The following is a 14,552-nucleotide window of genomic DNA, read 5'->3' on the forward strand; positions in this document are numbered from 1 at the left end:
TGCGATGCCGAGTGCGATAGTCCCCGCCCCCGTCGCAGCAGCGATACGTGGTGATAGCTGGCGTAGAGAAAATTATCGCTACACCAGCTTCACATGCACTCACCTTGCCCTGCGACGTCGCTCTGGCCGGCGACCTGCCTCCTTATTAAGGGGGCAGGCCGTGCGGCGTAATAGCGACGTCACACGGCAGGCGGCCAATAGAAGCGGAGGGGCGGAGATGAGCGGGACGTAAACATCCCGCCCTCCTCCTTCCTTCCGCATAGCCGACAGGAGCCGCGGTGAAGCAGGTAGGAGATATTCCTCGCTCCTGCGACTTCACACACAGCGATGTTTGCTGCCGCAGGAACGAGGAACAACATCGGACCGTTGCAGCAAGGTAATTATGGTTTTCGCCGACGCTACACCGATGATACGATTACGACGCTTTTGCGCTCGTTAATCGTATCATCTAGGCTTTACACACTACGATGTCGAGAGCGACGCAGGAAGTGCGTCACTTTCGACATGACCCCACCGACATCGCACCTGCAATGTCGTAGTGTGCAAAGTACTCCTTAGTGAGCACTTTTTCTCAGTTGCTGAGATAATCCATGAACTAAAAAGTGTGGCATATCAAGACAGCATGATTATTGCAGAGGTGTGCAGGTGTGCCTTAGGCTGGCCACAATAATAGACCACTCTAAAATGTGCAGTTTTGTAGTATTGGAGAGGTCTAGGGTGTGGTGGGGGGGTCAGAAAACCAGTCAGTATCTGGTGTGACCACCATTTGCCTCGCACAGGGCAACACATCTCCTTCGCATAGAGTTGATCTGGATGTATATTGAAGACTGAGGAATGTTGGTCCACTCCTCTTCAGTGGCTGTGAAGTTGCTGAATACCAGCAGGAACTTGAACACGCTGTTGTACACGCCGATCCAGAGCATCCCAAACATGCTCAATGGGTGACATGTCCGATGTGTATGGCTGGCTATGGAAGAATTGGGAGGTTTTTAGCTTCCAGGAATTGTGCACAGATTCTTGCAATATGGGGAAGTGCATTTGTAGCGCCGCTGAGCCTTCAGGAGCTACAGGGAACTGCATCCTGTCAAAGATGCAGGGCCTACCCACAGGGACCCAGAAGACCAGTGCCGGTAACACCAAAACAGACATATAATCCCCGTTCCCCCCCCCAAGAAGTGACAGGCTATTGTTAGACCCAATGGATGGCCACCTAGGGGTGGAACCGATCCAGTCCACTAGACGACAACCAGGGAGGAGGGGCCAGACAGTCAGTAAGTGGAAGTAAAAGGAGACGGACGTAACGGTACTGACGGTGAGAATGTAGCAGTGACCTGTCAGGCTCAGGTGTGTGGTTGCCAAAGGTGTACGGTGGAGTACTCCCGGAACCATAGCACCGACGGGGTACAGAGCCCTAGGTTAGGAAAACGCTCCAGGCAGACCTGATAAAATCTGCACGGTGAGGGGACCATCCAGGATCTCACTGACCATAGAGTTCGGGGCACAGCAGTGATGGGAGAGCCAGGGGACCGGGAACTGAGGACTGACCCAACAGGGTGAACTGCCTGCCATACGGACCAGAACCAAAAGACAACCAGGAGGGGACACCCAGACGCTCCAAGCCATGGGGACCCACCAACCAGAGACAGGTGCAGGGGAAGTAAGCCACCAGGTCACCACTCCAGCACTGGAACTACGAGGACCAGTGGTGAGGACCAGCCTCCATCGGGTTGCAAGCATCACCATCGTGAGTAAAGAACCAGTTACACTGCAATCTCTTGTGGGGTCTACCTTCTTTCCGCGCCCCGGTATTATGAACATTAAACACCATCATTTATCCTCTGGGGCCTAGCCATACTTGCAGAGGGCCACAACATCCAGGCTCCCATTAACATCAGCCCCAGCAGTGAGAGACTGTGCAGCGGCGACTCCATCCATATAGCCACAACCCGCAAGTGGCGTCACGACAAAAACTTTATTATAATCCCTGTAAATACCCCCTTTTAAAAGCGACACCCCCCCCCACAGGGTCACGAAACCGGGCACCGGCCATTACACCCATGACACTCCCCAGCTGAAACAGGCCCTGGACCGAGTACCCTATAGCCCTGGGGTGCGACACATTGTCATGCTGCTACATGATGTGATGATCGTGAATGAATAGTGCAGCAGAGGGCCTCAGGAACTCATCAAGGTATCTGTGCATTCAAAATGGCATCTATAAAATGTATCTTTGTTCATTGTTCATATCATATGCCTGCACATACCATAACCCCAGTGCCACCATGGGTTACTTCACTCACAACATTGACATCAGCAATCAGCTGACCCTCACAGCACCACAGACAGTCTGCCGTCTGCCCTGTGAAGTGAAAACCAGGATCTATTTGTGAGGAAAACAACTCTCCAACATGCCAGATCCATAAAATGTGAGTGTGACGCCCTGGACTAGCCAGGTAGTCACAGGTAGGCCCTTGCACAAACACCCATGCCCTAATAAGGTGTCACCAGCCAACCTTTAAAACCCTAGTCACCTCCCTCAGGGTTTGATGTTCACACCAGGGGGCGGAGCCAGGCGGTTGGCTGTGCCCACCGAGGAGTTCACAGGCCCTGAGGCAGGAAAAAACAGTTAGATCAGTTTTAGGAGTGAAGTGGAGTGGAGTTCAAGTGCAGACCTGTGTCCAGGTCTGCCACAGTCTAACACCAGGTGTCTGGGTTGGAGCCCAGTCACCTCTGGCTAGGAGGCATACGGTGGCCTCAGCCTGCAAGAGCCAGGAAGACGGCCAGGTGGAACCGTAAGGGACCGGGGCAGGGTAGTGGCCCGCCGGAACCGAACCGGGGAACCGACCAGAAACTGGCGCACAAGTGGGGGTACTCAGACCCTGAAACGCGGTCCCCGAAACTACCGGACCCTGTTAATTAACTGATTGAGGTCTGGACTCTAGGTCCTTTTCCCACCCAAGTCCCGAAAAAAGACAACAGCCCACCGAGAGGGATAAACGCCACTGCCCAGGCTTAGAGATCCCACGGGCCAGCGTCTGCGGGCAAACGGGCTCTCCTGATACACAACGCCGGGGAGCGGGGCTCCCATAGCTGAAGCACGGGTGTCCAAACACTAAGAAGGTGCAGGAGAAAGGCGGAGACCACCAACCCAACTGGGGGACCAGACGCAGCCAGCTGCGGGCACCGACCACCATCTTTTTGGTTTACCAGAGACTCTGTCCATCTTTAATAGTGAGTACCACTGTGCCCTCGGGCCACGCATCGCCCCGCACCGCCAAGCACCGACATATCACACCAAACGGGTCCCGGGGCCACCACCCCTGCCCACGGAGGGGTTAACACCAAAGCTGCACCACATCTCCCCCGGGGTGCCTAGTAAACAGCAGCGGTGGTGCCTACATTCACCACAACCCGTGGGTGGCGTCACAAACTCTAACAACAAAAACCACGGCCTCGGCCGTAACCCTAAACCCACCCTCAAAGCGCAAGCCCCTTGCAGAGCGAGTTGACAGCGAGGTGACCCCCGGTCCGGAGGCGCTTGAGCCACCAACACACGAGCCCGGATCCGAGCGGCTCGGCTGCAGCCGAGCGCGGGGCGGTACATGAGCATTTGCCCTCTCAAACCAGTTCCGATGACAAATTGCAGTCAGGTGGAGACTCTGATGAGGAGGACGAGCAGCTGATGAGCTTCAATGAGATGGTTTATGACAGTTTGTACAGAAATAAGTTGGTTATGCACCAAATGTTGCAGCCGCTGTCCGGGTGGCCAGTCTCTTTTGATATTGGAGGTGAAGATGCTGGATGTTGAGGTCCTGGGCTGATGTGATTATTACATGTGGTCTACGCTTGTGGGGCAGATTGGATGTTCTGCCAAATTCTCTGAGACGCCTTTGGGGATGGCTTATGGTAGAAAAATTAACATTAAATTTACGGGCAGCAGCTCTGCTGGACATTCCTGCAGTCAGCATGCCAACGCTCCTTCAAAACTTGTGACATCTGTAGCATTATGCTGTGTGATAAAACTGCACATTTTAGAGTGGCCTTTTATTGTGGCTAGCCTAAGGCACACCTGTGCAATAATCATGCTGCCTAATCAGGATCCTGATATGCCACACCTGTGATGTGGATGGATTATCTTGACAAAAGAGAAATGCTCACAAACACAGATATACACAAATTTGTGAACAATATTTGAGAGAAAAGGGACTTTTCTGTACATAGAAAAAGTCTTAGTTCTTTAAAAATGGGAACAAAAACAAAAGTTTTGTGTTTATATTTTTGTTCAGTGTATTGTGACATTACACACAGTTCACACACTGTGTAATGGGGGTTTTACTCACTTTGCTGCGAGGTAGACTCAGGAAACACTATCTCTTTAAAAGACCAGCAGCTTTATTAAATACAACATAAACCACTCTTGGAACATAACATATAGTTACATAGTTACATAGGTTGAAAAAAGACCTAGGTCCATCTAGATCAGCGTTCCTCCACCAATTATACATTTTGTCATTAAGTTATTTATATCCGACAATGTTGTGCTCTGAGGAAATCATCCAGCCCTTTTTTAAAAGCGGTTATAGTATCTGCCATTACTACCTCTTGTGGTTGGCATTCCACAATCTGACTGCTCTAACTGTAAAGAACCCTTTCCTATTTAGCTGCCGGAAAGGGTTCTTTATAGTTATGTCGGCGTCACACTGTACGATATATCGGGCGATATGTCGTCGGGGTCACGTCGTTAGTGACGCACATCCGGCATCGTCAGGGATATCGTACCGTGTGACACCTCCAGTCCGAACGACTGTGAACGAGCAAAAATACTCACCTTATCGTTGCTCATTGACACGTCGTTCATTTTCAAAATGTCGGTCCTCCTTCTGTGCTTCGGTTGTTCATCATTCCCATGGCAGCACACGTCGCTCCGTGTGACACCTCAGGAACGATGAACTGCAGCTTACCTGCGTCCAGTCGGCAATGCGGAAGGAAGGAGGTGGGCGGGATGTTTACGTCCCGCTCATCTCCGCCCCTCCGCTTCTATTAGCCGGCCGCTGTGTGACGTCGCTGTGATGCCGAACGTCCCTCCCCCTTCAGGAAGAGGATGTTCGCCGCCCACAGCGACGTCGCCCGGGAGGTAAGTCCGTGTGACGGGGATAAATTACTTTGTGCGCCACGTGCAACTAATTGCCCGTGACGCACAAACGACGGGGGCGGGTACGATCGCTCGTGCAATCGCATTATAGATCGTACCGTGTGACGCCGGCATTAGAGCAGTCAGACTGTGGAACAAGTAGCCTATTCCGGCTTAAAGAAACATACACACGGTTTATAGACGGTCTTAGGCTATGTGCGCACGTTGCGTAAAAACATGCAGTTACGCTGCGCTTTGTAGCGCAGCGTAACTGCATGCGTCCTGCGGCCCCTGCACAGTCTATGGAGATTGTGCAGGGGCCGTGCGCACGTGGCGTCTAAGAGCGCAGCGCTTCGGCTACTGCCGAAGCGCTGCGCAAAAAGAAGTGACATGTCACTTCTTTCCTGCGCTTTGCCGGCAGCTCCTGCTCTGTCTCCTGCTCTGTCTCCTGCTCTGTCTCCTGCTCTATGGCAGGAGCTGCAGGCAGAGCGCATGGAATCGGCGCTCACTACGGACATTTCTGCAGCGATCTAAAGCGCACATGTGCTCTTCAGATCGCTGCAGAAATTTCTGCAGGGCTTGTACGCAACGTGCGCACATAGCCTTACTTTGCATACTACAGACATAGGACACACATCAGAGACTCCCATGGGTAGGGTATGTAGGTAGCCAGACCCTCCCATCTCTCCAGCTACCTGTAAACTTGGATCTGTGACTACTTTAACACATAACATGCGGCACTACATGTACCAGAATGGACTTCCAAGTTCACACCATTTCTGTGGTACATACCTGCCATTTACAACATAGCCGGTCGCCATCTTACAGGATGTTTATGAGATGAAAGAAACCTGACTCTAATTACAGCATAAAATTGTGCTGTAATAAACCTGTTTTCTTATTACTTTCCTATAACTTCCTCCCAGTACACAGGACAACTCCAGAAGCAGATAGACAACGTCAATGTCACTGTGCCCGGACTTGATATAGTCTCCAATATTGCAGTGATGGTTCTACGAGACTATAACAACAGTGGATTGGACCGGGTGCCTTTAAGTAGCCTCCTGACACAGGTACCACTCTATTTATATATGTGTGTAGCACCCCATGGGACCTGCAGGGCATAACGCGTCACCGGGCCAGTGGTTTTGTGGGGTTGCTGTAAATGGTCTTACCCGGCTCCTTGACCCCGTTGGCTACAGGCAAAGAGAGAGTCAAAAGAGGGGATGAGGAGGTTTGCTTTGCAGCACCACCTGTGGTGCGCGGCCAAGGATTAGCCGCCACTGCAAAATGTAGCTCTCCTCCGGGGCTGATGTTACCGCAGTCCAGATAGTCCAGTTCCCCACAGGTGGAGCGAACCCCGGGGAGGACGGTGGTGACGGGGGAAGGGCCATTAGCACCGAAGCGTGGGTCGGCGGCGCCGGCAATAAGAGGCTGAGGCAGCAATTGCGGGTTCCAGATGTTTTACTCACAGTTCGTGTGCTGCGCCCTCAGAGTACTGGTCATCGCCATGATGGGCCCCAGCCGATCCCAGATGAAGCAGAGGTCACTACCGGTTTTGTGAAGCATGTGAGACCTTCCTCCTTGCGCCTGGGGGACCCCAGTGTCCTTGGCTTTAGTTGCCAGCCCGTACGTAGGCAGTGCAAAACTTGTTATGGACCCGACCATGGCCGTGGATCCTTTCTCCATCTGCTGCTGTGCCCCGGGACTTTTGGTGGTGGGCAATGGGACGTGAAATCCCCCTTCCCTGCAGATTTGTTAGAGTCCATGAAGGTTCGCCTAAACAAGGGCTCTGCACCCTGACTGGCCCCGGTCCCGAATGGGCTGTTGGGGGCTCACCCTCTAGCTACCGAGTTGCTCCTCTGTCTCACAGCTCCACTCGGTCATCTCCTGCTTCTCTCTCGGTCTGCTCAGTACCTGGTCAGCCCCTCTGGGGGAAGCTGTGCAACATCCACCCAGAGGCCTTGCTCTTCTCTGCCTCAAGCTGTTCTCTCTCTGAAGTTCTGCAGTTTTCTGAAGTGAAACTGTGTGTGCTCCCTCACTTCCCAGGCAGCCCCCCCTTTTTTGATGACTCATCCACCCCGGAAATTTCCCAGCCTGGCTCCCTGAGTAATGTAAGTGCTGGCTCACTAAATGGGTGTTTATGTAAGTGTATTGTGTAAGCTCCAAGCACCAGCGGTTAACCTCTTCTTACCCGGGATAAGCTTTACACCTTAAGACAGATGCAATACTCTGTGGCGACTAAGGCTGCTTTCACACCTCCGGTTTCTGCAATGCGGCACAATACGGCACTTTGCAGGAAAATCGCAACCGTTTTTTTTTGCTGCCAGGTGCGTTTTTTCTGCATAGACTTTAATTAGTGCCGCATTGTGCCGCATGGGCTCGCGTTCGGTCCGGTTTTTGCCGCATGCGGCAGATTTAGCCGATGCGGCGGCCGGATGGAACGTTGCCTGGCACGTTTTTTCGTGCGGCAAAAAAAAAACGCATCGCGCCGCATTCGGCCGATGCGGCGCATTTTTCAATGCATGCCTATGGCGGCCGGATGCGGCGCGATGCGGCAAAAACCGCAGCAGTCTGCCGCATGCGGTTTTTGCCACTGCGCATGCTCAGTAGCATGCCGCAAGCGGCAAAAACCGAACTAGCCGCAAAGGAAAAACTTATGCAAAGGATGCGGTGTGTTCACCGCATCCGTTGCATAGCTTTCACAGCCGGATTGAGCCGCAGAGCTCAAGCCGGATGTGTGAAAGCAGCCTTAAGCCTCAGGGGTGGCACATGTGACACTAGCTTTATAGCGCTGAGGTCCTGGGTCAATATCCCACCAAGAACAACATCACCATAGTTTGTATATTCTCCCTGTATACTGTATCCATGAGTTTCCTTTGAGTTCCTTGGTTTCCTCCCACACTCCAAAGACATAGTGACAGGGAATTTACACCGTGTACAGAATTATTGGGCAAGTTGTATTTTAGAGGATTTTTTTTATTATTGATCAACAACTATGTTCTCGATCAATCCAAAAGAGTCATAAATATCAAAGATTAATATTTTTGGAAGTTGAAGTGTTTGGTTTTTTTTAGATTTGGCTACCTTAGGAGGACATCTGTTTGTGCAGGTAACTATTACTATGCAGAATTATTAGGCAACTTAATATACCAAATATATTCCCATCTCACTTGTTTATTTTCACCAGGTAAACCAATATAACTGCACAAAATTTAGAAACAAACATTTCTAACATGCAAAAATAAAACCTAAAAAAAATAGTGACCAATATAGCCACCTTTCTTTATGATGACACTCAACAGCCTACCATCCATAGATTCTGTCAGTTGCTTGATCTGTTTACGATCAACATTGCGTGCAGCAGCCACCACAGCTTCCCAGACACTGTTCCGAGAGGTGGACTGTTTTCCCTCCCTGTAGATCTCACATTTTATGAGGGACCACAGGTTCTCTCTGGGGTTCAGATCAGGTGAACAAGTGGGCCATGTCATTATTTTTTCATTTTTTAGACCTTTACTGGCCAGCCACACAGTGGAGTAGTTGGATGCATGTGATGGAGTATTGTCCTGCATGAATATCATGTTTTTCTTGAACGATACCGACTTCTTCCTGTACCACTGCTTGAAAAAGTTGTCTTCCAGAAACTGGCAGTGGGTCTGGGAGTTGAGCTTCACTCCATCCTCAACCCAAAAAGGTCCCACAAGTTCATCTTTGATGATACCAGCCCATACCAGTACTCCACCTCCACCTTGCTGGCGTCTGAGTCGGAGTGGAGCTCTCTGCCTTTTACTGATCCAGCCTCTGGCCCATCCATCTGGCCCATCAAGAGTCACTCTCATTTCATCAGTCCATAAAACCTTTGAAAATCAGTCTTAAGAGATTTCTTGGCCCAGTCTTGATGTTTTATCTTATGTTTATTGTTCAAAGGTGACTGTTTTTCAGCCTTCCTTACCTTGGCCATGTCCCTGAGTATGGCACACCTTGTGCTTTTTGATACTCCAGTAACGTTGCAGCTCTGAAATATGAACAAACTGGTGGCAAATGGCATCTTGGCAGCTTCACGCTTGATTTTCCTCAATTCATGGGCAGTTATTTTGCGCCTTTTTTGCCCAACACGCTTCTTGCGACCCTGTTGGCTATTTGCCATGAAACGCTTGATTGTTCAGTGGTCACGCCTCAAACGTTTGTCAATTTCAAGACTGCTGCATCCCTCTGCAAGACATCTCACAATTATGGACTTTTCAGAGCCCGTCAAATCTCTCTTCTGACCCATTTTGCCAAAGGAAAAGAAGTTGCCTAATAATTAAGCACACCTTATATAGGGTGTTGATGTCATTACACCGAACCCCTCCTCATTACAGAGATGCACATCACCTGATATACTTAATTGGTAGTTGGCTCTCAAGCCTATACAGCTTGGAGTAGGACAACATGTATAAAAAGTATCATGTGATCAAAATACTCATTTGCCTAATAATTCTGCACACAGTGTAGATCAGGGGTCTCAAACTTGGCTGGGTGTATGGGCCGCACAGGGGAAAAAAATAATTTGGGGGGCCGCATTCTTTGCAGGACAAAGTGACATTTTTATTAGCACCATATATTTTTTTTAATACACCTTGGATTCACTGATTTTGAACATTTTTCACTTTGTTTATTATAACAAATGTGCACATTCTTTGTTTTTATATATATATATATATATATATATATATATATATATATATATATACATAATATGTATGTATGTGTGTATATATATATATATATACATATATATATATATATATATATATATATATACTAGAAGGTGGCCCGATTCTACGCATCGGGTATTCTAGAATTTACGTATTGTGTAGTTCATGTATGATTTTTGTTATATATATATATATATATATATATATATATAGAGAGAGATGTTGTTGTGTGTAGTTACCAAGTGTTTGTGTAGGCGCTGTACATGTTCTGGGTGTTGTCTGGGTGTGACGGGGGGTGAGAGCGGTGTTGTATGTGTGTTGCGTGTGTTGCGTTGTTTGTGGAGCGCTGTGTGTGTGTAGCGTTGTGTGTGTGTTGCGTGGTTTGTGTGTGTGTGGTGTGTTTTGGGGGAGGTATGTTTTGTGCAATGTGTGTGTTGTGCGGTATGTGCGTATATTTGTGTGTGCCGCGGTGTTTGTGTGTTGGGTGTTGTGTGTGTGTCCAGCGTTGTCTGTGTGTGTGGGTGTCTGTGTAGGGCAGTTGTTTGTGGTTCCCAGTGTGTGTGTGTGTGTGTGGTGTGTTGTGCAGTGCGCGCGCGTGTGTGTGTGTGTGTGTGCATCAGCCTCTCTTCTCTCAGCCTACCTCTCCCAGCCTCCCTCCTCCCAGCCTCCCTCAGCATCAGCCTCCCTCTCCCAGCCTCCCCAAGCATCAGCCTCCACCAGCATCAGCCTCTCTCCTTCCAGCCTCCCCCAGCATCAGCCTCCGCCAGCATCAGCCTCTCTCCTTCCAGCCTCCTCCAGCATCAGCCTCCCTCTCCCAGCCTTCCCCAGGATCAGCCTCTCTCCTCCCAGCCTTCCCCAGCATCAGCTTTCCCCTCCCAGCCTCCCTCAGCATCAGCCTTCCCCAGCATCAGCCTCTCTCCTCCCAGCCTCAGCCTCTCTCCTTCCAGCCTCCCCCAGCATCAGCCTCTCTCCTTCCAGCCTCCCTCAGCATCAGCCTCCTCTTCCCAGCCTTCCCCAGGATCAGCCTCTCTCCTCCCAGCCTCCTTCCTCCCAGCCTCCCCCTCCCAGCCTCCCTCAGCATCAGCCTTCCGCTCCCAGTCTCCCCCAGCATCAGCCTCCCCAAGCATCAGCCTCCACCAGCATCAGCCTCTCTCCTTCCAGCCTCCCCCAGCATCAGCCTCTCTCCTTCCAGCCTCCCTCAGCATCAGCCTCCCGTTCCCAGCCTTCCCCAGGATCAGCCTCTCTCCTCCCAGCCTCCTTCCTCCCAGCCTCCCTCAGCATCAGCCTTCCCCTCCCAGTCTCCCCCAGCATCAGCCTCCCCAAGCATCAGCCTCCACCAGCATTAGCCTCTCTCCTTCCAGCCTCCCCCAGCATCAGCCTCCCCAAGCATCAGCCTCCACCAGCATCAGCCTCCCTCGTCCCAGCCTCCCCCAGCATCAGCCTTCCCCATGATCAGCCTCTCTGCTCCCAGCCTCCTCCAGCACGCCGTGCTCCTCTGCCCACATTCACACACCCGATCGCATCCACTCACACACACCCGATCGCATCCACTCGCACACACCCGATCGCATCCACTCACACACACCCGATCGCATCCACTCACACACACCCGATCGCATCCACTCACACACACCCGATCGCATCCACTCACACACACCCGATCGCATCCACTCACACACACAGACACTGACGATATCGCACTTAAGCGCTCATACTCACAACATCAGGAGATATCACATGCCTCTGGCCATGTGATCCTCCGTCAGGTCCTGGAAGGTCACAACAGCACAGTATCGAGGCCGAGAAGCAAGCGATATCCCAGGATGTTGTGAGTATGTGGATGCGATGTGAGGTGTGTGTGAGGTGTGTGTGAGAGTGAGTGTGATCTGATGTGTGTGTATGTTTGTGTGTGTGCGTGTGGATCTTCCGCCGCAGCAGGCAGCAGGACCTTGATGCGCTTGTAACCATGCGAGCATGGTTACCAACGTATCCACACCACTCCCGTGCGAGCGGGGGCGGGGGGGGTGGAGGGAGTACAGTACTCACCTCCGTGACAGCGCTTGTAACCATGCGAGCATGGTTACCAACGTATCCACACCACTCCCGTGCGAGCGGGGGCCGGGGAGCGGGGGCCGGGGGGGGGGGGGAGGGAGTACCGTACTTACCTACTCAGCCGTGTCAGTTCAGGAAATGCGCGGGGGAGGGAGGGGGCGGGGCCAGAGCTAGCGTGCATTGCATGAGGGGGGCGGGGCGTGGCGTGGCCGAATTGCCAATGCCTGCAGGGTGCCGGGGCGAGAGACCAATCTGTGGGGGGGGCGGAGCCTGGGCGAGCGGCTGGCCAATCCGTGTGGGGGCGCAGACTGGGCAAGCGGCCAATCCGTGTGGGGGGGCGGGGCCATGGCGAGCCCAGCGGCCAATCAGCTTTGTGTCACCGTAAGACACAATTTCGGAGCATGACAGACAGACAGATAGACAGACAGACAGACAGACAGACAGAATAAGGCAATTATATATATAGATATATATATGTATATATAATATATATATATATATATATATATATATATATATATATATATATATATACAGTCAGGGCCAGAAATATTTCGACAGTGACACAAGTTTTGTTATTTTAGCTGTTCACAAAAACATGTTCAGAAATACAATTATATATATATAATATGGGCTGAAAGTGCACACTCCCAGCTGCAATATGAGAGTTTTCACATCCAAATCGGAGAGAGGGTTTAGGAATCATAGCTCTGTAATGCATAGTCTCCTCTTTTTCAAGGGACCAAAAGTAATTGGACAAGGGACTCTAAGGGCTGCAATTAACTCTGAAGGCGTCTCCCTCGTTAACCTGTAATCAATGAGGTAGTTAAAAGGTCTGGGGTTGATTACAGGTGTGTGGTTTTGCATTTGGAAGCTGTTGCTGTGACCAGACAATATGCGGTCTAAGGAACTCTTAATTGAGGTGAAGCAGAACATCCTGAGGCTGAAAAAAAAGAAAAAATCCATCACAGAGATAGCAGACATGCTTGGAGTAGCAAAATCAACAGTCGGGTACATTCTGAGAAAAAAGGAATTGACTGGTGAGCTTGGGAACTCAAAAAGGCCTGGGCGTCCACGGATGACAACAGTGGTGGATGATCGCCGCATACTTTCTTTGGTGAAGAAGAACCCGTTCACAACATCAACTGAAGTCCAGAACACTCTCAGTGAAGTAGGTGTATCTGTCTCTAAGTCAACAGTAAAGAGAAGACTCCATGAAAGTAAATACAAAAGGGTTCACATCTAGATGCAAACCATTCATCAATTCCAAAAATAGACAGGCCAGAGTTAAATTTGCTGAAAAACACCTCATGAAGCCAGCTCAGTTCTGGAAAAGTATTCTATGGACAGATGAGACAAAGATCAACCTGTACCAGAATGATGGGAAGAAAAAAGTTTGGAGAAGAAAGGGAACGGCACATGATCTAAGGCACACCACATCCTCTGTAAAACATGGTGGAGGCAACGTGATGGCATGGGCATGCATGGCTTTCAATGGCACTGGGTCACTTGTGTTTATTGATGACATAACAGCAGACAAGAGTAGCCGGATGAATTCTGAAGTGTACAGGGATATACTTTCAGCCCAGATTCAGCCAAATGCCGCAAAGTTGATCGGACGGCGCTTCATAGTACAGATGGACAATGACCCCAAGCATACAGCCAAAGCTACCCAGGAGTTCATGAGTGCAAAAAAGTGGAACATTCTGCAATGGCCAAGTCAATCACCAGATCTTAACCCAATTGAGCATGCATTTCACTTGCTCAAATCCAGACTTAAGACGGAAAGACCCACAAACTAGCAAGACCTGAAGGCTGCGGCTGTAAAGGCCTGGCAAAGCATTAAGAAGGAGGAAACCCAGCGTTTGGTGATGTCCATGGGTTCCAGACTTAAGGCAGTGATTGCCTCCAAAGGATTCGCAACAAAATATTGAAAATAAAAATATTTTGTTTGGGTTTGGTTTATTTGTCCAATTATTTTTGACCTCCTAAAATGTGGAGTGTTTGTAAAGAAATGTGTACAATTCCTACAATTTCTATCAGATATTTTTGTTCAAACCTTCAAATTAAACGTTACAATCTGCACTTGAATTCTGTTGTCGAGATTTCATTTTAAATCCAATGTGGTGGCATGCAGAGCCCAACTCGCGAAAATTGTGTCACTGTCCAAATATTTCTGGACCTAACTGTATATTTATATATATATATATATATATATATATATATATATATATATATATATATATATATATATATGTTGATGGTGAAAAAAAAATGTCGTGCCTGGAGTTTTTTTAAATTTTATTCCTTTCTTGTAACTAATAGTGTTACAATTAGCACTATATAGAAATTTTGGCCAATATCTTTTAGTATTGTTCCCCATCTTGTTGTAATGTGCCCATCCTTGTCCCCTTGTAGTATTGTGCCCCATCCTAGTCCCCATCCTACAGTAATGTGCTCATCCTTGTCCCCATCTTGTAGTAATGTCTCATCCTTGTCCCCATCTTGTAGTAATGTGTCTCATCCTTGTCCCCATCCTATAGTAATGTCCCCATCCAATAGTAATGTGCCTATCTTTGTCCCCATCCTACAGTGAGGTCCCTATCCTATAGTAATGTGCCCTGCCTTATCCCTATCCTATAGTAATGTTTCCCATCCTTGTCCCCTTG

At 49.7% G+C, this 14,552-nt stretch overlaps 1 protein-coding gene across 2 annotated transcripts in view; it reads left to right on the top strand.

Moving 5' to 3' along the window:
* The window catches only part of PROM2 (prominin 2), a 157,790-nt gene that overhangs the window by 112,293 nt on the left and 30,945 nt on the right, over positions 1-14,552 (top strand). For both annotated transcript variants that reach the window (XM_075346185.1, XM_075346184.1), the window contains exon 15: positions 6,058-6,204. In XM_075346185.1, the coding sequence (XP_075202300.1) occupies positions 6,058-6,204 (147 nt within the window). The remainder of the gene's footprint in view (positions 1-6,057; positions 6,205-14,552) is intronic.

Source organism: Anomaloglossus baeobatrachus, chromosome 4 (genome assembly GCF_048569485.1).
Source record: "Anomaloglossus baeobatrachus isolate aAnoBae1 chromosome 4, aAnoBae1.hap1, whole genome shotgun sequence".
Lineage (NCBI taxonomy): Eukaryota > Metazoa > Chordata > Amphibia > Anura > Aromobatidae > Anomaloglossus > Anomaloglossus baeobatrachus.